Genomic DNA, 25,802 nt, shown 5'->3' with positions numbered 1-25,802 from the left:
CAGCCTCGTAGCACAGGGAGATAAGCTCGGTGCTTTGTGACCACCTAGAGGGGTGGGATAGGGAGAGGGGGAGGGAGCCGCAAGACAGAGGGGATATACGTATGCATATAGCTAGCTGATTCACTTTGTTATACAGCAGAAACTAACACACCATTGTAAAGCAATTATACTACAATAAAGATGTTAAAAAAAAAAAAAAGGCCACCTTCCCACCGTCAGAAAAAAGTTCAACTTCCCCAGACGTTTACCAAAGCCCTCAGGGGTAAAGGGTGGGCAAGGCCACGAGGTTTCCTGGGAAATCTGGGGCTCCCGGGGGTGGGTCGGTGGGCACCTGGAGGGGCTAAGCATGGGCAGGAACGTGACAGCCCGGAGGAATCACTGGTGGTGTCTGTGTCTCCGAAATCCCTCTTTTTAAGGTCAACATGGCCAACTTCCAGATCTCAGCACCGGGTCAAATCAGAGCACTTCCGTGGGTGGTAACAGTGTTCCCAACTGACCCGGCAGGCAGTGAAAGGCCGGGCCAAGCAGAGATGCGACCTGGGGTCAGCTCACCCACAACCGTCTGTTGTCAGGGCAGGAGATGGGCAGTGGCCCTGAGCTCTCAGGGATGAATGCCTTGCCGTGTCTGTCCTTGTCACACATCGATGTGTAGCCGTGCCTTCCGGGGACCCCGGCCTCTGGCTGCATTTGCTGTCATGTTCCTGTCCTCACATCTTGCTCTGGCCGGTGAATTCTCTCGCTGCAGGGAGCACACCCTACAGACAAGCTGTGGAGGAAAATCCTTGAGACCCTGCAACTCTGAAAAATCTTGACCACATCTCCTTAAGGAGTTGGAGGTCATTTTACACCAGAATCTGGAAGGCGTTGCTTCGCTGTCTGTGTGCCTAGTAAGCCTGCTGAGAAGTCCTAGGTCACTCTGATACTGTTAGTTTGCTGTGACCTGGTGCTTCCTCCCTGGACACGGCGAGAATCATGGCCTCGTCCTGGATGTTGTGAATTTCACAGCGGTACACGCTGCTGTCAATGTGTTTTCATACGTTGTGCTCTCAGCGGGTCCTTTCAATCTGGAAACTGATATCCTTCCGTTTGGGGAACGAAAAACAAATTTCATTGATAATCTCTCCCCTTTGTTCTCTCCTCCTGGAATCCTACTTATGAACGTGTAGTCTACCGGGGCGGATCTCTACATTCTAATTTTCTTATCTTTTCTCTCTACATCCCTTCTCTGTCTTTTTCTCCTACTTTGAGAGACATTTCCTAACTTTCATGTCTGCTACCAGCTTTTTCATCGCAAACATTCCTTGATTTCTGAACGTCTCTCCTCTCCTCCCCCCTCATACCTGTTATTTTTACTTCTTGGATGCGCTGATTTTCTTACCCCTCCGACGAGAGCGTTGCTTTGTTTTTACATCTTCTTCTCTTTGCAAGTCTGTTTCCTCCAAGCTGCTTTCTGGGGAGTTGCTCGTGCTCTCCTGTATCATCCCAGAGGGAGGTTTCTTCAGACGCCTTTGATCTCTTCTTGTCCGACGTGGCTCTGAGCTGACGGGAATCTGGACAGCAGAGACCGGCCGTTCGCCCTGGCCTTCCCCGGGGTGTAATCTAGATGGCCTCTGTCTTGGAGAAACTCCCGCATCATTATGGATGGATTTTTTTTTCTCTTGGGATGCTGCCATCACCCAGAAATGAGCCCTTCGGTCTCCACCAGGCTGGCCTTCTAGAGGCCAGTTTGGGGGGGCGGGGCAGAGGCACACAGATCTCAGGGTTCCAACAGTCACGCAGTTTTCCCTTTGGTGTCTTGGTGCCTTTCCCTCTCTCCCCAGAGATTTCTCCCCAAACCTTCTTGGTTCACGAGACCCTAAGTGTCTCAGTCATTTTTTACAGTGCTCCAAAACCTAAAGATATACTGAATAGCCTCGTTTGTTAAGCAGTTCTTTCTAAAGAACGTAATAATATTTAGGTCTTAACAAGTTAGTTATTGTTTTAAAAAATACATATAAATTGAAGGAAAAATACCAATATTTTATTCTTAAATCACCACAATCACTTACTAATGGATGTGTGTATCTGCTGGGAGGGCACAATCCCTCCTGGAATCAGATGGGACCCAGCCAGCCTGCTTTCACAGTCCACCTGATTTTCACGTGGGACTTGCTTTTTATCACACACACACCAAAAACTCAGTTTCACAAAGATGACATCACAGCAGAGAATGTAGAGTGATGTAACGTCGGAACTGTTTCAAGCCGGCAGTCGTCCCCATGAGATGTCAAGTGTCACTGTGTTTGTCAAAAATCTCCAGCATCTCCAGCACCTCTGCCGGACGGTGTGGCACCCAGGGCGCCTTGCCACACAGTTTGGGAACCACAGGCTTTACCCAACCCACTTTTGTTTACTCCAATCTTAACCTGGAATCGCATTCACACATCCTCACCGTTGCCCCCCTACTGCTCAGCACCTCAGTACATTTAAACTGTAATTTACTTCACATCGTGACTCACGGGACCAAAGCACAGATTCCACTCTCCAAGATCTAGGAGGGTGGGTGGCCCTGGATGCACACTGAAAGTCAGGGCACTGCACTTTTATGTGCACCGTTCCCCAACCAGTAAGACACGTTGGTTTTTGGAGTTTCGATTTTGCGTGTCATGAGACAGTGCTATAGAAGTAACGCGATACAGTTTGTGGCTGTTTGCAGACGTATGAGTCAGGACCTGAGCGCGGACAGCTGTTGAAGGAGTCTTCTGTGGCCCTGCCCGCCCCCCAACTGGTCTTTGAAGGATGCAATCAGGGTAAAGTCGGAACGTCAACAAAGGAGGCCAGAGCAGGTACTATGACAGACACATGTGGGTTCTGAGTAAGCTGACTGCTATGGACTCACAAAGCTGTCTGAGAAGATGGGTGATGCAAGCTGACTTCTGTCTAGACAAGATAGGAGTGGAAAACACATCAGACAGACCCAGCAGAGGAGTGACAAGAAAAACCTGTTTCCGTTGCACAAATGCATCGCAGGGAATGGGCTGTTTCCTTCCTTACCTAAACATCTAATCCCTACGGGGGCTGTGACCAGGCACTAGTGCATTTCAGTTTCATTTCTAGGGCTTTAAAATATCTTGCCCATGAATAAGAAAAAAGAAGGAGAGTGAAGAGAAGAAAAAAAGATATATATAAATAAATGAGGGGGGGATATGGGGAAAGAAAGGGAGGGAGGGAGGGAGGCCGAGCCGGCGGGGAGAGAGCACGAGTGATCATGTCAGGAATGGGAGAGAGGGCAGGAAAACCAGAATGCTCCGGTATGTTCTGAATTTCAAAGGCTACTTATATTTTAGCATTTGGAGAATATCTCCAACCTAGTTCTGTAAAATTCATCTCTTGCCTCAGATGTATCGTAGTCATGTCAATTTTTCTCCTCTCCATTTAACAGTGGCTAAAAAACAGCCACAAGGGAAGCCAGTTCCTATGTACATTCTCTAAGGTTGAGTAGTTGAGAGGTCTGTGTGTTGGATGCAATAGTCCATCAGGTCATTTAAGGACAGTGAAAGACTCAATACATGTTCTGTTTTTTCCCCTGGAAGCATCAATCATCAACTTCAAGTCAATGTTAGAAAACATTCGCCTATGAGTAAAGGAATCGTAATCATACCTGGTTCTGTCAGGCAAGTCAGGACATTGTTTAACTACAAATATGTGTCAGTGTGTGCTTGTTCTAAAGTTCTAACTCATAACAACTCATGTGAGCAGTCACTTGAACAGTCGTTCATGCGTGTGGATTTTATTTAATTCTCCGTGTCAAGTGTAGATTTCTGAGGAAGGGTATTTTTTTGTTTTCTGGCCACGCATCTCAGCTTGCAGTATTTTAGTTCCCTGACCAGGGATCAAACCCGGACCACGGCAGTGGAAGTGCCGACTCCCTGGACCACCAGGGAATTTCTCTGAGGCAGAGTGTTTAATGGTCCTGTATGAAAAAAAGGAAGCAATTCCAACCGTGTCGTGGAGAATATAATTGTGGAGGAATTATCAGAGGTCGAGGAAGACTAGTGGTGTCTTGTTTTTCATAGCTCCTGACTATATACGTGTTTGCCTTGGATTGACAGATTTGCTTGAAATATCGCTCTATCAGGAATTATCTGTCTTCAGCAAGCGCTATTATTGTGGTTTGAACGGAGGAGTCTGTTTTCTTAAATGCTTCCAGATCGAACTTCCGATCGAAAATAGGAAACTTCAGCGAACACAGGGAGGGCAGACTTTTTCATACACTGCTAGGACGTGCAGTTTACGAGGAAGGCCTTCCGTCTCCCGCTCTTCTTGGCATGATTTTGCCACATTAAAGCAAAAAGCATTTAAGAACATTCTAGAGGTCAGACTACCCCATGATGCTGCTGAGGACTGGTTTCACTAAATAATTCATGATCAAAACTATATTCTAGGGCTTCCCTGGTGGTGCAATGGTTGGGAGTCCACCTGCCGATGCAGGGGACGCGGGTTCGTGCCCCGGTCCAGGAAGATCCCACATGCCGCGGAGCGGCTGGGCCCGTGAGCCATGGCCGCTGAGCCTGCACGTCCGGAGCCTGTGCTCCGCAACGGGAGAGGCCACAACAGTGAGAGGCCCACGTACCGCAAACAACAACAACAACAAAAAAAAAACTATATTCTAGAAGCAAAACAGCAAACACGACTGAGACAGGCGTGTATGGGGTCTGAGGGGTGGTGGAGGGGCTGAAGGAGTTTCTCTCTTCCCTCCTCACCCAAATACTCCTTCTTAGTTGGTGTGTTGAGAGCTTTCAATTTTCTAACACACACATACTCAGAAACTAAACTATGCAGTTTCTCCCCAGTGTTCTAAATTTTCAGATGATACTTAGTTTATGATTTTCCAACACAGATCACAGGAGACATTTAATAAGTCATATCACCTGTGTAGGTGATGACAATGGATAAAACACGATGAAAGAAGAGTTGCACGAACTCAAACAGAATCCAAAATGCAAGACCAAAGCAGTCTTAATCCATTCCACCAGGAATGCCTTCAGAATTTTTGGCCCAAGATTTTAGTATTATTGTACATAAAGCACCAGAAGAGATAACCTACTCCATAGATTTGTTCACACAAACTTTCTTGTGGATAAAGGAGATATTTGGTTCCTACTTTTATACCTACCTATCTATCTATCTGTCCATCTGTCCATTCATCTATCTATCCATCTATCCATGTCTGCCTAGTCTACTTAAAATAGTAATGTAAAAGATATGCCTTAACCCCCTATAGGATTTCCACATCAGGTCATGCAGGAGATTGAGTCTCAGAAGTCCCCTGTATCAGGGAACAGCATTGTGCAATTTTACACAAAGCCATGTCACAGCAAAACATGCAGTTGTGTTGTTTCCACAGTTTGAAAAGTGACCACAGTACCTGACGTGGGGACTGTACAGGTGGGCAGTGGGGTCTGGGTGTAACTCACAACAAGAAGGTATCCAATTAGCTTTTGCACAGCAAAGGAAACCATAAACAAAACGAAAAGACAGCCCACGGAATGGGAGAAAATATTTGCAAATGAAGCGAACAACAAGGGATTTGCCTCCAAAATATAAAAAAACCTCATGCAGCTCAACAGAAAAGAAAACCAAACAACCCAATCAAAACATGGGAGGAAGATCTAAATGGACCTTTCTCCAAGATAACACACGGATGGCCAATACGCACATGAAAAGATGCTCAGCATCACTAATCATCAGGGAAACGCAAATCAAAACCACACTGAGGTACCACCTCAGGCCCGTCAGAACGGCCACCATCAAAAACTCACAAACAATAAATGCTGGAGAGGGAGTGGAGAAAAGGGAACCCTCCTACATTACTGGTGGGAATGTAAACTGGTACAGCCACTATGGAGAACAGTGTAGAGGTTCCTTAAAAAACTAAAAATACAGCTACCATATGATCCAGCAATTCCAGTTATGGGCATATATCCAGAGAAAACCATAATTCAAAAAGAGACATGGACCCCAATGTTCACTGCAGCACTATTCACAGTAGCCAGGACATGGAAGGAACCTAACTGCCCATCAACAGATGAATGGATAAAGAAGATGTGGTACCTATATACAATGGAATATAACTCACCCATAAAAAAGAACACAATAATGTCATTTGCAGCTACATGAATGGACCTAGAGATTGTCATACTGAGTGAAGTGTCAGAAAAAAACAAATACCATGTGATGTCACTTATATGTGGGATCTAAAAACATGGCACAAATGAACTTATTTACAAAACACAAGTAGAGTCACAGACAGAAAACAAACTTATGGTTACCAGGGGGTAAGGGGAGGCAAGGGATAAATTGGGAGATTGGGATCAACATATACACACTATTGTATATATATAATAGATAATAAGGCCCTACTGTACAGCACAGGGAACTCTACTAATACTCTGTAATGACTTATATGGGAAAAGAACCTACAAAAGAGTGGAGATATATATATATATGTGTATAACTGATTCACTTTGCTGTACACCTGAAACTACACAACACTGTAAATTAACTATATAATCCAATAAAAATTAATTAATTTAAAAAAAGAAGGCATCAGATCAATTCCCTCAGGATGACACTCAGCATCCCTTCCGCTTTGGACCCTAACAGGCTCACACTCTGCTTTCCAGGCCCCGGTGCGCGGGTGTGAGAGGCTCAGGACTGGCCTCGGTCTCTCTGACCAGGAGCCACCACGATCCCCGAGAAAGGCCAAGCCGGGTCTGGCTCCCAAGAGATGTGCAGCCGGGTCTGCGTGATGCTGAAGCAGAGACACACATTTTCCACCCTTTGGCAAGAAGGGAGTGAAACTGGTGACTTTGCTGATGGGAAAGATACTAAGAAAGTAGTCTTCGAGGTGGATGTACTGTGAAACATCCGGACAAAAATTTCTGCTTCTCTTATAAACATCGTTTTCGCCTATGAGGAGCCATAAAAATACAAGAAGTGCGAGGCGGGAGGGGAGGACACCTGGGCTTCTGGACCACATGGCTCTGACGAGGCCCAGGGATGTGCAATTCCAGGGCAAGATGTCTTTCCTCCTGGTGTAGCAGAGGAAGCGCTCATGGGTCAGGGCACATAAATGAGAGACGCCCGGTGGTCACTCTGCTGACATCCTTGGGCTGCTTTCCCGTGAGGTGCATTTCCAGGCTGGGGTCTAGCTGTTGGTGGCTTTTGGTCAGCAGAAATATGCCGCAGATCACTCTTTTCTCCTGGAATCTTAGCAGGATGTTTTTTCATCTTGAGCTCAGCTTGCTTTCTGAGTATAACAGACTACAGTTTTAAAAGCCTTCAGTCACTAAGCCTGACCTTCTTGTCTGAATGGAACTTCATGTTTCCCTAATAAAGAACCTGATGTAAAACGCAGCGTGCAGACCCCACGATAAAGAAGATATTGTCTGTAAGGGGGTTTCACATTTCCAGGGAACTGCAAAAACACTGTTCTGCTGATGGCTTTAAAATGGAAACAAAGAGCTATTGAAACCAAAGAGATACATTACCAGAGAGAAAAAAAGAAAAAGCTTCTTACCAGGTTCAGCTGTGGATCGAGGTTCTGTTTCCCACATGAGAAAAAAAGAAATCAAAACAGAGTATTAGACTGGGCTTCCGTTCATACTAAACCTACCCATCTTTTTCTGTGACCTTGTCTAGGACATGTCTGCAGAAATGGTGAAGACAAACTCCATCAGGGCGGCTTTAATGTGCTGCACCCTGCACGCCCTCCCCACTCGGAGAACAGAAATCTATGCATCTCACACTACAGTATATAAATTAGATAATCAACAAGGACCTACTGTATGGCACAGGAAACTCTACTCAATATTCTGTAATATTCTACATGGGAAAAGGCTCTGAAAAAGAATGACTATATGTATACATATAACTGAATCACCTTGCTGTACACCTGAAACTAACACAAAACTGTAAATCAACTATCTTCCAATATAAAGTAAAAATTAAATTAAATATTAAAACAAATAAAACGCAAAGAAAGAAAGGAAGGGAGGGAGGGAGGGAGGGAGGGAGGGAGGGAGGGAGGAAGGAAGAAATCCATGCATCTCAGTGACTAAGCCCTTCCCGGTTCTCCTGGAGCTGGACAAGAGGGCTTGGTCAGACCTGGGGGTGGTGGGACGGGCCCCTCTCCTTACTTTTCTGGAGGATCCGGAAGTCTGGAGAGTCCTGGATTTCACTGCCTTGTCGGAACCACTGGACCTGCAATGGGGGCGTGCCTCGGACCCGGCACTCCAGCACGGCTGCCTGTCCCTTGGAGGCTGAGATGCTTTGCAGCTCCTGAAATGCAAGGATCCGTGCACGTAAGGCCTTGGTGTGGTCTCACCCAGCTTCACAACAGAGAGCAACACTTCCCAACCTTAGAGAAGCAAACGCAGGCTTTGCATCATAAAATCAGCTCAGGAGAAACACCTTTAACTGCATGTAATGAAGTGAGTAAGGCTTCCCATGGGGCCGGCAGAAACGCTGGGCCCACCCTGCAAAGGTACGGCTCTAGTATTCATGGAATTTTACAGTAACGGGTACCTTTATCTACACTGAAGAGTGAGCTGGTGGAACGCAAACGTCTTTAAAGAATCGCACTCCATCTGAGTGTAGATTCCTGAGAGACCCAGACAGGAAGGCAAGGAGACCCCACTTGTCTCCCAAGCTCTGAGCTTGTTGCGGGGCGCCACCTCTGCCCGCCAGCTTCCTGGGTCCGCTTTACCAGGATGAGGGTTGGCATTTTCTCATTTGGAGATTCTGAGTGAAATAAGAAGACAGGAGCACTTCCCCCACCTGACCTTCCTTGCCTCTTCCCCTGCTGTCACCCTGGTGCCACCTACTCCAACTCCAGCCCAATAAATGTTTACAACCCAACAGACCATAAATGCGTTTGGCTTCACAGATGCAAAGACGTGAAGCTTGTAAACTGGCTATTAAATACTAAAGGAATAACTGGCCCCTTCCAGGTGTCCGCACTCTGCCCTTCCCCTCTGCAATTGCTTAGCCACGGGCCCACTGAAACTTTCTGGCTATCTACCCTTCTGACTACAGAGTATTGCATCTGATAAAGGACATGAAGAATTCTTAAAAGATGTCAAATATGATCAAGTAATTCACCTATGCAGAGACCCAAAGCAAACAAATTCACATCAGGAAGTTGGTTTTTTTTTTTTCTTCTATTTCCGTTTTTGCTTGTTACATTTTTCTGAACAGCCAGCCAATGGTGTGCTGGGAACAACAGACCCTGCAGCAACTGTGTGTGCCCCGGCCCCGTGGGAATCCTCAAAGTCCATGATGCGGGCAGGACCATAAAAGTCTACTGCGAAGTCCGGGAAGGCATTTCATGAGCATTTTGGTGGCTAAGGTCTTTTTGTTTTTTTTTTTAATGGAAAGGTGAAGATTATTATCTACTTCTGAGTGCATTCTCACTCCACCCTTGCTTTTAACTGTAGGAAAATCTCTGGTTTTAAATTGACTTTCACTTTCTGATTGGTCAAGAAAGCGCTAATTTAGCAGATCAGCAGGGAAGATATGGCCCACGGGGTCCAGCTTATGTGGACGGATGAATCAACCCCCCCGGCTTGTCCAGGAAGTGTTCACAGCACGTTACAGATGCTGCACAAATATTCTTCATGTGTGAGCCTTCAGACACCACAGGGGGACTCTGTTTGCTCCTAGGATTATGCATTTTGTTCAAACACTGGAAAATCACATAGGTGGTAAATGGGAAGATGCCAAAGACTTTATACAGTCAAACCTCTGCAGTTAGCCCAGGTGTGCCACCTGGCCCCTCCTGGAGTGAGCTTTTTCTCTTGACAGAAGCCACCGTAAACATGGTTCGCTCGTAGGAACCACAGTGATGACCCCAAGGGAGGCCAAGAGTCACCTTCAGAGGCTGACCTTGGCAGTCAGGGTCGTCCACTCGGCAGACTCTGGGACCCCTGGGTGTTTCAGGGTCCACAGAAGAGCATCTCTCGTTGTCAGGTCCACCTGGTACTGAGATTCCTTGGAGGGTCTACCGCTCTGGGGAGAAACACCACACGGAGCAGGCCACTCTCCTGGCCCCATGTGTGTCCCTGTGACTCACAGCCCCGCTGTCCCCGCCAGCTCTGCGGCTCCGGCTCAGCCCCGGGGAACCTTTCCCAGCGACGTGGGAGAGCATGGATGGAGGCACCAGTGGACTTGCAAAGCCCAGGCCACCCCGTCACCACCATCCCCTCCGGAACCAGAGCCCAGGCCCCCAAAGGACAGTGCAGAGCAGGGAGAGGCGCCGCCCACAGGGAAAGGGCACAGGTGCCAGTGAGGAAGAAGAAGACCATACAGAACGGGGGGACATCCACTGTCCAGACCCAGGACACGGAGCTGCAGGCATGGGGACATGGCCCTGAGCTCCGGCCACTCTACAGTTTGCAACTTAAAAACTCAAGCTTTGTAAAAATGCTGAATTCTGGTTTGCTTTTCTTTCTATTAAGCTCAGAGAACGCTTCCTGGTTTTCTCTGGGGAAGGGGGGACACTGCTGCTGGAACCTCTGTCTCGGGAGCTGGACTGCACTGCAGGGGAAAGGAACAGGGTGTGTGCCTGGGACTGAGGGTCTCTCATGGCCCTGGAGGAATTCCGCGGCCCTGAGGGAGGAAAGGAAACTCTCGGGGCCTCTCCCCTCCCTGGTGCCACCAGGACATGCTTGATCGGCTCTGGCTCCAAAATCAACTGTGTCCCCAGCAATAGTGTGGCAGGTAACACAGATTTCCCGGCCAGTTTCACGAGGCTGCTTGAGAAAAACTCTTAAACTACAGGTAAACGTGTCGTGCCCACCCCTCCGTAAACAACTCCTGCTCTAAGCACCAAAGGATGGACGACCTCATGGGCAGTTACACCGACGGTTGTTGGCAGGTTTGACATGCCTTGTTTTCTTTCTTTTTGGGTATTTTATCCTGGGAGGCGACTTCAATGTTGCTGTCAACAATTATCATTTGTTGCATCCTCCGGTCAATACCCTGTTTATGAAAAGGTCTTTAAGCAAGCTGGATGCAGGCTGGCTTAGGAAAGAGAAATCATTCCCTACATGAAGACTATTCAGATGCTCTTCTTGGCTGCCTTGCAGATTTATAGCTTTTAGATGATGGGTTTATAGAAACTGCTTTCACATCTGTCTTTAGGTACTTGGAATTGATTTTTGTGAAAAGTGTGAGGTCGGGGCCCACCTCTGCTGAAGAACCCACCCTGCTCAGTGACCGTGGGTTGCTTGGGCGTCTTGTGGGCGCTCTCTGGGCCTCGTTCGTCCATTTGTCCAGCCTTGAGCCAGCACTGCTCTCCTGATGCTCTGGCCTTGGGAAGTCTTGACATCTCAGATCCCTAACACCATTTCCTCCTGCTTGTGCAGGAGGGCCCTGGCTGCTCTGCGTCGCTTTTTCTTCCACAAAATATTTAGAATCGAACGGCCAAGTTCAACATCAAACACAAATAAAAACAAGGAACCTGTTGGAATTTGAGCTAGATTTGCATTGAATTTAGAGACTGGTCTAGGGTCATGACTTCTGACAGTGTACTGGTGCACAGGCATGGTGCACCTCTCCCTTTACTTGTGCCTTTTAAAATGTCTTTCAAATAAAAAAAACTGACACAATGAACTTATATACAAAACAGAAACAGACCTACAGACATAGAAAACTTATGATTACCAAAGGGGAAAGGAGGGGGGATAAATTAGGAGTTTGGGATTGACATGAACACACTATATCGTGTAAGAGATAGACAACAAGGACCTACTATATGACGCAGTGAACTATACTCAATACTTTGTAATAACTTATAAGGGAAAAGAATCTGAAAAAAAGTCTATGTATAACAGAATCACTTTGCTGTACACCTAAAACTAACACAACACTGTAAATCAACTACACTCCACTAAAAAAAATAAAGTTTATAACTTTCTCAAAAAGGGGGGTAGGAAACAGAGAAGAAATACTACATGGGACCATTTCTGAGCTGACCAGTTGACCAATGAAATGCATGTCATCAGCTTGGCAACACAAAACACCAACTTGGACAAACTGAAAATTAGTCAGTTTTTTAAAAAAATGTCTATAAAACTTGCCGGTTCTCCCAGTTCCCTACACAGCATTTTGTGTTGTTTCTTGTACTGTTTCCCAGTCTATTCTGAGCTCTGTCAGGTCCAACGTGAGCAGGGCCACCTCTCTCACACCCTTTACAAATTACGGTCACACAGCAGCTGTGCAACGAATATCTACTCAGCCCAAAGGTAACCATGAAAAGAGCCTGCTCATCCACTCGTTGTAATTTTTAAACACTGCTCCACGAAGCCACAGGGGAATGGAACCTAAGGCCCAGAGCAGACCCACTGAATGAGACGCACAGATGCCAGACCTTGGTGAAAACAGGCGGGAAGCAGGCGGCTGTGGGTCCATCTGGCCGGCAGAGGCACGAGGTGGGGCTGGGAGCCTGAAAAGCAGAGGCACATGGGTCAAACTTGGAACATACGAACCACTGAAAAGATGGGCTCTATGACCTGGCATTACTGGGACGGTGCCCAAGAGGGACCCGTGTGAGTGACAGCACGGCCGCTGACAGGGCTTAGCATTCATTACATACTTACCAATACTTAAATATCAAACACTAAAAGGAGTCCACTGCCTTAATCACAACTATTTCTGTAAAGTCCACTCTGGGTTAGGGGTTTAAAGGAAATACCTACTATACGTGCCATCGCTGAGTAACTTCTACTGGTTGGTTCCTTTCCAGTTTATGATCTCAGATGTGTTTTCTTCACTGGCTGTGTACGCTACACATCACAGAGTGAGTCACATACTAGAATTTCTAAAATACCCATGGGTGCCCAGTACCTGGAGGGCACACCGATGTTCCTTAGACACACTTAGGAGGTAGGAATGAGTTCACATTTCAAAAGTGTTGGGTTTGAAGATACTCGTCACAGCACAAAGTATCACAGTTGATTCAGAAACATCTAGATTTTAATCTTTTACATTAAAAAAACCTTCATGGTTTGTGTTTTGCAAAGTAAACTTACTACAATGGCTTTCCAGTCATTTCTACTGCTTTTCTTTCTTGGATAAAGCAGTCTTACAGTGAAATAAAAAAGCAGGATAAAACTGCATGGTGAAGGGAAGGAAAGCGAATTTTTTTCTGTATTATCTGTTTAGCTCTTAGAGGACGGGAAAACTTCAGTGAGTTTGACTCCTTGTAGGCTGTGGAACACTTACCTGTTGAACAGGGACAGACAGTGGCTGAATCACGGCTGTGGTCACCCCTGTCTTTGGAGATGATGATCCTATCGTCAAGGAAACGGAAGTTGTTTTCTTCTGAGCCCTGGAAGATAAGGGGCCAAGGGTTCACTCAGAATTTTTTAAGCAGGAAGTATTTGAAACATTTCCACAGAACAGCCCAGTTTCTTTATGTCTACTCAACCCGCTTCAACTGTAAGTGCTTCCGACATCAGGACCCAACACCTACAGTTAGAATAGCGGTGGTCAGTATAGGCACAGATGGCCCTAGACATTAGTAAACAAAACACACAGAAAAAGGAAAAATGGCGCATGTAACTGTGTATCTCAGCTCTTACCAGTGAGCTGAAATTACTGAACTGGAAATCCTAAGAGAAAAGAAAATACTTGGAAAAAGGTCAGTCTCTAACACTAAGCAGATACGTAAAACGTGTAGGGTTGGGGGTTCTATATTTAATGCAGAGTTCTCATTGTCTATTTTCAGTCTAGCAGCTGTTCTTTGTTCTGGCTTCTCACTGTGTAAAGTCAAGAGTATCTTGGAATTTTTGCTTTGGTGCATAAAACTTAGACTTGTTTCCAGGCCCAATTGTGCTAAGTCATGGGCTGTGTAATCTCAAGCGACTCATGTCACTTCACTAAACCTAAGATAACTGGCTGGATGCACAGGTGGCAGAGTATGTGATCTTATTAAGATCCCTTTAACATGAATATTCAGTGACTATTGGATGTTAAATGGCTATAATTATTATGTATATACTAGCAAATCAATGAAATGTATTACCACGATCTCGATGTCCATGGAGTTTTCTACAAAATTTCGGTAGATTTTACTTTATTTATTTTTTATTTTTAAAAAACATCTTTATTGGAGTATAACTGCTTTACAATGGTGTGTTAGTTTCTGCTGTATAACAAAGTGAATCAGCTATCTCTATAACTCCTCCCTCTTGCGTCTCCCTCCCACCCTCCCTATCCCACCCCTCTAGGTGGTCACAAAGCGCCAAGCTGATCTCCCTGTGCTATGCGGCTGCTTCCCACTAGCTATCTATTTTACATTTGGTGGTGTGTATAAGTCCATGAGACTCTCTCACTTCGTCCCAGCTTACCCTTCCCCCTCCCCGTGTCCTCAAGTCCATTCTCTACGTCTCTGTCTTTATTCCCGTCTTGCCCCTAGATTCTTCAAAACCTTTTTTTTTTTTTAGATTCCATATGTATATGTTAGCATACGGTATTTATTTTTCTCTTTCTGACTTACTTCGCTGTGCATGACAGTCTCTAGGTCCATCCACCTCACTATAAATAGCTCAATTTCGTTTCTTTTTATGGCTGAGTAATATTCCACTGTATATACGTGACACATCTTCTTTATCTATTCATCTGTCGCTTCCATGTCCTGGCTATTTTAAATATAGCTGCAATGAACACTGTGGTACATGACTCTTTGAATTATGGTTTTCTCAGGGCATATGCCCAGGAGTGGGATTGCTGGGTGGTATGCTAGTTCTAATTTTAGTTTTTTGTTTTTTGTTGCGGTACGCAGGCCTCTCACTGTTGTGGCCTCTCCCGTTGCGGAGCACAGGATCCGGACGCGCAGGCTCAGCGGCCATGGCTCACGGGCCCAGCCTCTCCGCGGCACGTGGGATCCTCCCAGACCGGGGCACGAACCCACGTCCCCTGCATTGGCAGGCAGACCCTCAACCACTGCGCCACCAGGGAAGCCCTAATTTTAGTTTTCTAAGGAACCTCCATACTAGTCTCCATAGTGACTGTATCAATTTACATTCCCACCAACAGTGCAAGACAGTTCCCTTTTCTCCACACCCTCTCCAGCACTTATTGTTTGTAGATTTTTTGATGATGGCCATTCTGACGGGTGTGAGCTGATACCTCATTGTAGTTTTGATTTGCATTTCGCTAATGATGGGTGATGTTGAGCATTCTTTCATGTGTTTGTTGGCAATCTGTATATCTTCTTTGTGGAAATGTCTAGTTAGGTCTTCTGTCCATTTTTGGATTGGGTTGTTTTTTTGATATTGAGCTGCATGAGCTGCTTGTAAATCTTGGACATTAATCCTTTGTCAGTTGCTTCATTTGCAAATATTTTCTCCCATTGTGAGGGTTGTCTTTTCATCTTGTTTATGGTTTCCTTTGCTGTGCAAAGGCTTTTAAGTTTAGTTAGGTCCCATTTGTTTATTTTTGTTTTTATTTCCATTTCTCTAGGAGGTGGGTCAAAAAGGATCTTGCTGTGATTGATGTGATAGAGTGTTCTGCCTATGTTTTCCTCTAAGAGTTTTATAGTGTCTGGCCTTACATTTAGGTCTTTAATCCATTTTGAGTGTATTTTTGTGTATGGTGTTAGGGAGTGTTCTAATTTCATTCTTTTACATGTAGCTGTCCAGTTTTCCCAGCACCACTTATTGAAGAAACTGTCTTTTCTCCATTGTATATTCTTGCCTCCTTTACCAAAAATAAGGCGGCCATATGTGCATGGGTTCATCTCTGGGCTTTCTATCCTGTTCCATTGATCTATATTTCTCTTTCTGTGCCAGTACCATACTATCTTGATTACTGTAGCTTTGTAGTAGAGTCTGAAGTCAGGCAGCCTGATTCCTCCAACTCCGTTTTTCTTTCTCAAGATTGGTTTGGCTATTCAGGATCTTTTTTGTTTCCATACAAATTGTGAAATTTTTTGTTCTAGTTCTGTGAAAAATGCCATTGGTAGTTTGACAGGGATTGCAATGAACCTATGGATTGCTTTGGGTAGTATAGTCATTTTCACGATGTTGATTCTTCCAATCCAAGAACATGGTGTATCTCTCCAACTGTTTGTAACATCTTTAATTTCTTTCATCAGTGACTTATAGTTTTCTGCATAAGGTCTTTTGCCTCCTTAGGTAGGTTTATTCCTAGGTATTTTATTCTTTTTGTTGCACTGGTAAATGGGAATGTTTCCTTAATTGCTCTTTCAGATTTTTCATCATTAGTGTATAGGAATGCAAGAGATTTCTGTGCATTAATTTTGTATCCTGTTACTTTACCAAATTCATTGATTAGCTCTAGTAGTTTTCTGGTAGCATCTTTAGGATTCGCTATGCATAGTATCATGTCATCTGCAAAGAGTGACAGGTTTACTTCTTCTTTTCCGATTTGGATTCCTTTTCTTTCTTTTTCTTCTCTGATTGCCGTGGCTAAAAATTCCAAAACTATGTTGAATAAGAGTGGTGAGAGTGGGCAACTTTGTCTTGTTCCTGATCTTAGTGGAAATGCTTTCAGTTTTTCACCATTGAGGATGATGTTGGCTGTGGGTTTGGCATATATGGCCTTTATTATGTTGAGGAAAGTTCCCTCTATGCCTACTTTCTGGAGACTTTTTATCATAAATGGGTGTTGAATTTTGTTGAAAGCTTTCTCTGCATCTATTGAGATGATCATATGGCTTTTCTCCTTCAATTTGTTAATATGGTGTATCACATTGATAGATTTGTGTATACTGAAGAATCCTTGCATTCCTGGAATAAACCCCACTTGATCATGGCGTATGATCCTTTTAATGTGCTGTTGGATTCTGTTTGCTAGTATTTTGTTGAGGATTTTTGCATCTATGTTCATCAGTGATATTGGCCTGTAGTTTTCTTTCTTTGTGGCATCTTTGCCTGGTTTTGGTATTATTAGGGTGATAGTGGCCTCGTAGAATGAGTTGGGGAGTGTTCCTCTCTCGGCTATATTTTGGAAGAGTTTGAGAAGGATCGGTGTTAGCTCTTCTCTAAATGTTTGACAGAATTCGCCTGTGAAGCCATCTGGTCCTGGGCTTTTGTTTGTTGAAAGATTTTTAATCACAGTCTCAATTTCAGTGCTTGTGATTGGTCTGTTTAAATTTTCTATTTCTTCCTGGTTCAGTCTCTGAAGGTTGTGCTTTTCTAAGAATTTGTCCATTTCTTCCAGGCTGTCCATTTTATTGGCATATTGTTGCTTGTAGTAATCTCTCATGATCCTTTGTATTTCTGCAGTGTCAGTTGTTACTTCTCCTTTTTCATTTCTAATTCTATTGATTTTTTTTTCCTTTTTCTTGATGAGTCTGGCTAATGGTTTATCAATTTTATCTTCTCGAACAACCAGCTTTTAGTTTTATGGATCTTTGCTATTGTTTCCTTCATTTCTTTTTCATTTATTTCTGATCTGATCTTTATGATTTAGTTCCGTCTGCTAACTTTGGGGGCTTTTTTATTCTTCTTTCTCTAATTGCTTTAGGGGTAAGGTTAGGTTGTTTGAGGTGTTTCTTCTTTCTTGAGGTAGGATTGTATTGCTATAAACTTCCCTCTTAGAACTGCTTTTGCTGTATCCCATAGGTTTTGGGTCATCGTGTTTTAATTGTCATTTGTTTCTAGGTATTTTTTGATTTCCTCTTTGATTTCTTCAGTCATCTCTTGGTTATTTAGTAGTACATTGTTTAGGCTTCATGTGTTTGTATTTTTTACTGATTTTTTCCTGTAATTGATATCTAGTCTCATAGTGTTGTGGTCAGAAAAATACTTGATACGATATCAATTTTCTTAAATTCACCAAGGCTTGATGTGTGACCCAAGATATGATCTATCCTGAAGAATGTTCTGTGAGCACTTGAGAAGACAGTGTATTCTGGTTTTTTTGGATGGAATTCCTATAAATATTAAGTCCGTCTTGTTTAATGTATCATTTAAAGCTGTGTTTCCTTATTTATTTTCACTATGGATGATCTGTCCATTGGTGAAAGTGGGGTGTTAAAGTCCCCTACTATGATTGTGTTACTGCCAACTTCCCCTTTTAGGGCTGTTAGCATTTGCCTTATGTATTGGGGTGCTCCTATGTTGGGTGCATAAATATTTACAATTGTTGTATCTTCTTCTTGGATTGATCCCTTGATCATTATGTAGTGTCCTTCTTTGTCTCTTCTAATAGTCTTTATTTTAAAGTCTATTCTGTCTGGTATGAGAATTGCTCCTCCAGCTTTCTTTTGATTTCCATTTGCATGGAATATCTTTTTCCATCCCCTCACTTTCAGTCTGTATGTGTCCCTAGGGCTGAAGTGGGTCCCTTGTAGAGAGCATATATGTGGGTCTTGTTTTCGTATCCATTCAGCCAGTTTATGTCTTTTGACTGGAGCATTTAATCCATTTACATTTAAGGTAATTATTCATATGTATGATCCTATTACCATTTTCTTAACTGTTTTGGGTTTGTTTTTGCAGGTCTTTTCCTTCTCTTGTGTTTCCTGCCTAGAGAAGTTCCTTTAACATTTGTTGTAAAGCGGGTTTGGTGGTGCTGAATTCTCTTAGCTTTTGCTTGTCTGTAAAAGGTTTAATTTCTCTGTCAAATCTGAATGAGATCCTTGCCGGGTAGAGTAATCTTGGTTGTAGGTTTTTCCCTTTCATCACCTTAAATATGTCTTGCCACTCCCTTCTGGCTTGCAGAGTTCTTGCTGAAAGATCAGCTGTTAATCTTATGGGGATTCCCTTGTATGTTTTTTGTTGTTTTTCCCTTGCTGCTTTTAATATTTTTTCTTTCTATTTAATTTTTGATAGTTTGATTAATATGTGTCTTGGTGTGTTTCTCCTTGGATTTATCCTGTATGGGACTCTCTGTGCTTCCTGGACTTGACTCTTTCTTTTCCCATATTAGGGAAGTTTTCCACTATAATCTCTTCATACATTTTCTCAGTCCCTTTCTTTTTCTCTTCTTCTCCTGGGACCCCTATAATTCAAATGTTGGTGCATTTAATGTTGTCCCAGAGGTCTCCAAGACTGTCCTCAATTCTTTTCATTCTTTTCCCTTTATTCTGCTCTGCAGTTGTTATTTCCACTAATTTATCTTCCAGGTCACTTATCTGTTCTTCTGCCTCAGTTATTCTGCTATTGATTCCTTCCAGAGAATTTTTAATTTCATTCATTGTGTTGTTCATCATTGTTTAGTTTGCTCTTTAGTTCTTCTAGGTCCTTGTTAAACGTTTCTTGTGTTTCCTCCATTCTATTTCCAAGATTTTGAATCATCTTTACTATCATTACTCTGAATTTTTTTTCAGGTAGACTGCCCATTTCCTCGTCATTTTTTTGGTCTGGTGGGTTTCTACCTTGCTCCTTCATCTGCTGTGTGTTTCTCTGTCTTCTCATTTTGCTTAACTTACTGTGTTTGGGGTCTCCTTTTCGCAGGTTGCAGGTTCGTAGTTCCTGTTGTTTTTGGTGTCTGCTCCCAGTGGCTAAGGTTGGTTCAGTAGGTTGTGTAGGTTTCCTTGTGGAGGGGACTGGTGCCTGTGTTCTGGTGGATGAGGCTGGATCTTGTGTTTCTGGTGGGCAGGACTGCATCCAGTGGTGTGTTTTGGGGTGTCTGTGACCTTGTTATGATTCTAAGCAGCCTCTCTTCTAATGGGTGGGGTTGTGTTCCTGTCTTGCTAGTTGTTTGGCATAGGGTGTCCAGAACTGTAGCTTGCTGGTCTTTGATGGAGCTGGGTCTTAGCATTGAGATGGAGATCTCTGGGAGAGCTTTGGCCGTTTGATATTACGTGGAGCCGGGAGGTCTCTGTTGGTCCAATGTCCTGAACTCGGCTCTCCCACCTCAGACGCTCAGGCCTGACACAGGGTCAGGGCACCAAGACACTGTGAGCCGCACGGCAAAATTCACAACTGCTTGGATTCACAAATGCAGAATAAAATCCTTTAAATCTGAGGGCCCAACCCAGATGCCAGCTCTCTGGTGGTGGATCCTGGACATTGGTATTCTTCATGCCTCCTCAGATCTTCTGCAGCAAACGGCAGGCAGGACGAACGTGGTGGCAGTCTTTGCTCCCAGGGAGGATGGGAACAATTTTACTTTATTTTTGCAAAATGATTAAGATACTAACATTGTATGTCTTCGTAGGAAAAACTAAATTTTGAGATTTTCATGACAAGATGTAACTAGAAATAGACTTCATCCAAATGGAAGCCCATTTCTGGCCTAATTAGATATGTTCTAATATGTATGGATAACTTGGTTGACATTTACGTTTTAGTAATGATTTAAGTAATTTTCCCTCAACACAAGTGTTCCTTTCATACATTTATAACCTGTTAGTTGTCACTGAAACTAACATGGTTGATGGTTAGACTCTGGCACATCGATGATGAAATGTGGATTTCAAAGTTCGAATTCATAAGTTAAAAACTGTGTTCTAGGTTCAAGCATTTGGTTCTTGATTGACATTAGCTGACCTCTTCAGAGCACAACACAAGTGGCATCACAGAGCACAATTCTGTTGACAGTCTTTGCTTATAATTGATGGAATTGTAGGTACTTACTGTGGCATGGCTCCAGGTTTTGATTTGAATGCTAAACTTTCACTGTCAGAATCTGTTGAACTGGCACCTGAGTGGGGAAAAAAAAAAAGATGTAAGTACTACCTATAATTGCTTCCAAAGGTAATGCTCTTCACTCAGACAATAATGTACAGAGTCTTATTTTGAAATAGAGAATGGTTCAGACCATTTTTACTCAGACTGTTTTTTCAGATAATCATTTAAAAACAGAACTACCAAGAAAAGCTTTCTTCAAAGCAGTATGGGTTTAGTGTCAGATTTATTATCAGTTTCATTTTTGTCCCTTTGGCCATCATAACCACGATTTTAAATGGCTTCTCAACTATGAAATAAATGCATGTGTGTCTGTGTGTAAAACATCCATAGTTTTAAACTTCAACTCTTTCCCAGAAGATTACATGGTGTGGATTATCAATACCTTCATTTCTCATTAATTAGGAGATGCTTTCTGACTCTGATATGGCTTCATTCTTGAATAGGAGGGTTTCTAATTTTGCATCATTCCTTCCCAAACTCATCTGCTTCGTTATTGTGTTTAGATTATGGGTCACCTTGTTGGATTTTTAGGCCAAAATGCAAACTGTCCTTACATTTTAATGCTCATGTATTTTGTGACAAGAGATTTTAGGTAATACTTAAAATAACTGTGATGGTTCGAAGTACATTCTTTTTTTTAAATTTATTTTTGGCTGCGTTGGGTCTTCATTGCTGTGCGCAGGCTTTCTCTAGTTGTAGCGAGCAGGGGCTACTCTTCGTTGTGGTGTGTGGGCTTCTCATTGCAGTAGCTTCTCTTGTTGCGGAGCACGGGCTCTAGGTGCGCGGGCTCAGTAGTTGTGGCTCACGGGCTTAGTTGCTCCACGGCATGTGGGATCTTCCTGGACCAGGGCTCGAACCCATGTCCCCTGCATTGGCAGGCGGATTCTTAACCACTGCACCGCCAGGGAAGCCCCAGAAGTACATACTTGATACTTCTTTTAGGAGACATACTTAACTCGAGTTATTTAAATTATCTATTTAAAATATCTTAATGTAAAATAATACGCGCTTATAGAAAAGTAACCAAGTAGCACAGAATTGTGTGATGTAATACTGAAGACCAGTAGGTCCCTTCCCTGGTGCCATTCTGCACACGCTAACAGTCTGGCTTGTATTTTTCAGATAAATTGAATGTATTAACAAACATACAGCGGCCTCCCCTTATTGAAGGGAGATAACATTCCAAGACCCCAAAACCACTGAGAGCACCAAATCCTGTTAGTACTATTTTTCCTAAATATACACACCTAAGATAAAGTTTAATTTGTAACTTAGGCACAGTAAGAGTTTAACAACAATAACTAATGATAAGATAAACAAACATAACAATATAATTATGATTATAAAAATGATAATAAAGTTATATGAATGTGGTCTCTCTCTCAAAATATCTTATTGTACAAATTTGATGCCTTTTCTAGCTTAACTAAGCACTTATGTATGCACTGTGGCTGTAACATTTAGGGTTTGAGGCACGACAGCAAAATGAACATGGATTTCTTTTTCCTTCTTCACAACGTGTCGGACAAAAGATTTGCTCTTACCGTGTATCTTAGCAACCTTAGCATACTTTTTTTTTCTTTTCTTTCCTTATTAACTTTCACCTTTCACTTGAAGCACTGCACGGCTTCTCTGGCACATCCAAACTGCCAGTATCACTCCTCTGGTGCTTTCAGGCCATTTTTAGTATCAATAAAATCAGGGTGAGTAAACACGAGCACTGGGACAGTCAGCATGACAACCTAGGTGACTAACAGGCAGCACACGCTGAACAAAGGGATGACTCAAATCCTGGCGGTCGAAGCTGAGGCAAGCGATTTCATCACACTGCTCACATGGCAAAATTGAAAACTGACCATTTATTTCTGGAATTTTCCATAAAATATTTTTGGATCACAGTTGACCGTGGTAACTGAAACTATGGAAAGTGAAACCTTGGATGAGGGGGGATGGCTGTATATTTGTGCATGTATTTGTACAAATGCAATCACACTACATGCGCTTTTTTTTTGTTTTTTAACATCTTTATTGGAGTATAATTGCTTTACATTGTTGTGTTAGTTGCTGCTGTATACTTGTGCTCTTTGTAGTTGGTTCTATTTGCCTGTTGATACATTGAGAATGTACACGTTTACCTAATTCTCTTGGCAAGAGTGCCTCGTGCTCCCTCCCGTGACTGTTCTCTACCATGGCTTTCCTGCTATTACTGATGGTAAAAGCCCTGCTTAGGTGACTGCAGGGTGTTTGTGGTCCTTCCTATTTATTTCTACAGCAATCCCCAGTCTTGGACCATCACGACACACAGACCACCCTGTCCTCCCAAATCCCTCTCAAATTTGTCTTCATCTATGTCAGGTTAATTTTCCTGTAACACACCTTTCCTGTTTAAAACAAAATAATAAACTTAGATGACCCATGAGTTCTGCTCAGTAAATTAAAAGCCTGCTATTTCCACTAGTCTCGTGCACACCCGGCTGTGTAACAAGGATGCTGGAGTGAAGAGCACACCCCTCCCTGCCCTTGGGGAGCTTCCATTCTGTGCGGACACAGACGCAGACAAATGAACGCATGACGTGGTGGTTAATGAAATAGGACGGCATAAAGCCGGGGGTCCGGGGAGGGATGGGAATGCAGGGTGCAAGGGAGCCTCTGCCAAGAGGGGCTCCGGATGAAGATCAGAGGAGCGGAGAGCTCCCCCTCCTGGCCTCTCCCCACATCTGAACCTTTAATTACATTATCTGCTCCCGTGGGAAGCGCCTACCGGGTCCCTCCTTGATTTCTGTCCTTTCCGAGTGGCCCAGACATGTTCTGTGCTGCCTCTTCGGAGCTGCTCAGCCACTCAGGACATCACACCTCTGAGGACTGGACTGAGGTGTGGCCAGGAAGGGCACACCCATTCTGAGTAGTGCCACGTGCCTGGCCATCGGCTGGGTCGGCGTTTGGTCATTACGACGATGAGCCTCCCTGAGAGGGGAAGCTGCGTCCAACTACAGACCAGAGACCCGAGGAACCAGGGAGGGGAAGGGGCTGCGTGAGGCCACGGGACTGCATGGCAGTGGCACAGGGTCTGAACTTGAGGCCCCGGCTCCCCGAGACCACGCATCCCCGCCCCCAGCCGCCATCTCCGGTGCTCAGGGCAGGCTGGTGACTCTGCTGGGATGAGTGACAGGGGGTGAGCTGGGGGACGAGCGAGCAGCTGCGGCTTTGGGGGGGGTGGGGGAAGGCCAGGGACACAGGGTGGGTTTGCACACCGGCCAGCACGGCTGGACTTGGTGTCTGGGCACGAGCGTGGTCGAGGGGCAAACTACCTGTGCAGGAGGAACTAGGGAAACCGAGCAAGACAAACAGCAAAGCAGCAAAACCAGGTGACAGACAAGGAGAAACGCTGGCACCCCAGGTCAGCAGGTCACCGTGGCCCGAGGGCGGGCAGCCCCCCAGACCCCGGAGAGCCCTCGGGAGCAGGCAGGCCCCAAGGACGGCACCAGAGACACTCAGCGGCCGGAAGCCGGGGAGAGGAATAGCTATTTTTCATCTGATTCCCAACGTTTAGATCACTGGAAAAATCCCCTCTGATGACTAAAAAGCCATTATTGCTTTCGCTCTTTGTTGAGGCTTTTTCCTCACTGACTTGCCGGGAAACAAGGACCAGAGAGGTTCACATCCACTGGATAAGGATGCGCTTGCTGGTTTTTGCACACCTGACCGAGCCTTCTGGGATCTCAATGTCACCTCCCACCTGGGGTGGGGACAGAGCTGCTCTGCAGGCCCCTTTCCCCCAGTGCGATCCCCCCTCACTCCCCTTCTGTTCCCACCCCTCGGTCCCCAGCTCTGCACCTACTGGGCAGGGGAGAACACCCCTGGCTCAGAGGGACATTCATCCATGTCTGTTTCTCAAATCCCATCTAAAAGGGGCAGGGCCCCAGCGCTTGTGGTCACCCCCTGCCCGTCTGCTCATCAACTGTTCACCTCCCTACAGGTCACCTGTGTCTACACTCTTCTCCACGCAGTGGGGAATCAATGCTGGTGGTCCCTGAGCTGCTCTAGTGATGGAGAGCAGGCGGGAAAGTCACAACCATGAGCCTCCCATCTTGCCTTTAAAAGGTGCTCCCTCACCATTTTAAAAACTTATCCCGTGTAATACTTCCTTGTAGGAAAAGACCCAGAAAATGCACAATAGCAAAAATTAAAGAAAAAAATCATTCGGAATACCACCACCCAGACACGTTGGATCATATCTTGCTGAAGTTTACCCCTGTGCACACGTATAATAAACATAATATTATGATGTAATACTGTTCAATTTCTGTTTTTTCCCCACTCGATACATTGTGAAGTGCCTTTCCACGTTAATAAACGTGCTTTATAGTTTTCTAATGGCTGCTTCAAATACATTTGTGGCGATTTACCAGAATTTGTTTCATTCTACTATCAACAGATATATTTATTTCCATGTTAAACGTCTCCCCAGAAAGGTGTGTAAAATAAAGATACAGTCGGCTCTCCATATCCACGGGTTCTGCATCTGTGGATTCAACCGACCGCAGGTCAAATATATACATAAAATTCCAGAAAGTTCCCCAAAGCAAACTTGCCTCTGCTGCCCACCAGTAGCTATTTACATAGCGTTACATTAGGTATTATAAGTAATGCAGAGATGATTTAGAGTTTACGTAGGTTATCTACTAACACTCTACCGTTTTAGATAAGGGACTTGAGCATCCTTGGATTTTGGTATCCCTGGGGGGTCCTGAAACCAATCGCCTTGCGGATACTGAGGGACGACTGTATGTCAAAATGCCCATTTCCCCCATATTCATGGAAACACCATGTTTTAATTATCTTTATTTTTGTCAATCTAATATCTACCTTAGCAATATAGAAAAGGCTATATTTCTGAGTGGAAGCAAACTGAATACAGCTTCAAATTCAGAAAATAGGAAGTCTTCCTAAAAGCAGGTATTAACCATTAAAAAAAACATCTATTTATCTTTCTTTATTTATATTTACATTTTAAGTCCCTCAGTGACTTTAGTGAATCCAGCCATGGAGTTAGTTCATCGTTTGGTCCATGTTTGTTTTTCAACATTAAGGCGTAAATGCACTCTGCTCCCCACTCACACTACTCATTTTTTCCCCTCTCCTTTCTCAGTTGCT

The 25,802-nt window shown here is 44.2% G+C and overlaps 1 protein-coding gene across 1 annotated transcript in view; it reads right to left on the bottom strand.

Moving 5' to 3' along the window:
• Window positions 1-25,802, bottom strand: part of PALLD (palladin, cytoskeletal associated protein) — a 376,813-nt gene that overhangs the window by 196,882 nt on the left and 154,129 nt on the right. Inside the window, exons 3-7 of the mRNA XM_029201922.1 lie at window positions 20,595-20,661; window positions 13,267-13,372; window positions 12,413-12,487; window positions 8,181-8,322; window positions 7,562-7,585 (exon numbers count right to left, since the gene is read on the bottom strand). Coding sequence (XP_029057755.1) covers window positions 7,562-7,585; window positions 8,181-8,322; window positions 12,413-12,487; window positions 13,267-13,372; window positions 20,595-20,661 — 414 coding nt within the window. The remainder of the gene's footprint in view (window positions 1-7,561; window positions 7,586-8,180; window positions 8,323-12,412; window positions 12,488-13,266; window positions 13,373-20,594; window positions 20,662-25,802) is intronic.

Source organism: Monodon monoceros, unplaced genomic scaffold (genome assembly GCF_005190385.1).
Source record: "Monodon monoceros isolate NGI ecotype Baffin Bay Population unplaced genomic scaffold, NGI_Narwhal_1 Super_Scaffold_5, whole genome shotgun sequence".
NCBI lineage: Eukaryota > Metazoa > Chordata > Mammalia > Artiodactyla > Monodontidae > Monodon > Monodon monoceros.
Note: the sequence above shows the minus strand (reverse complement) of the source record. Positions and strands in the feature narration are given on the sequence as shown.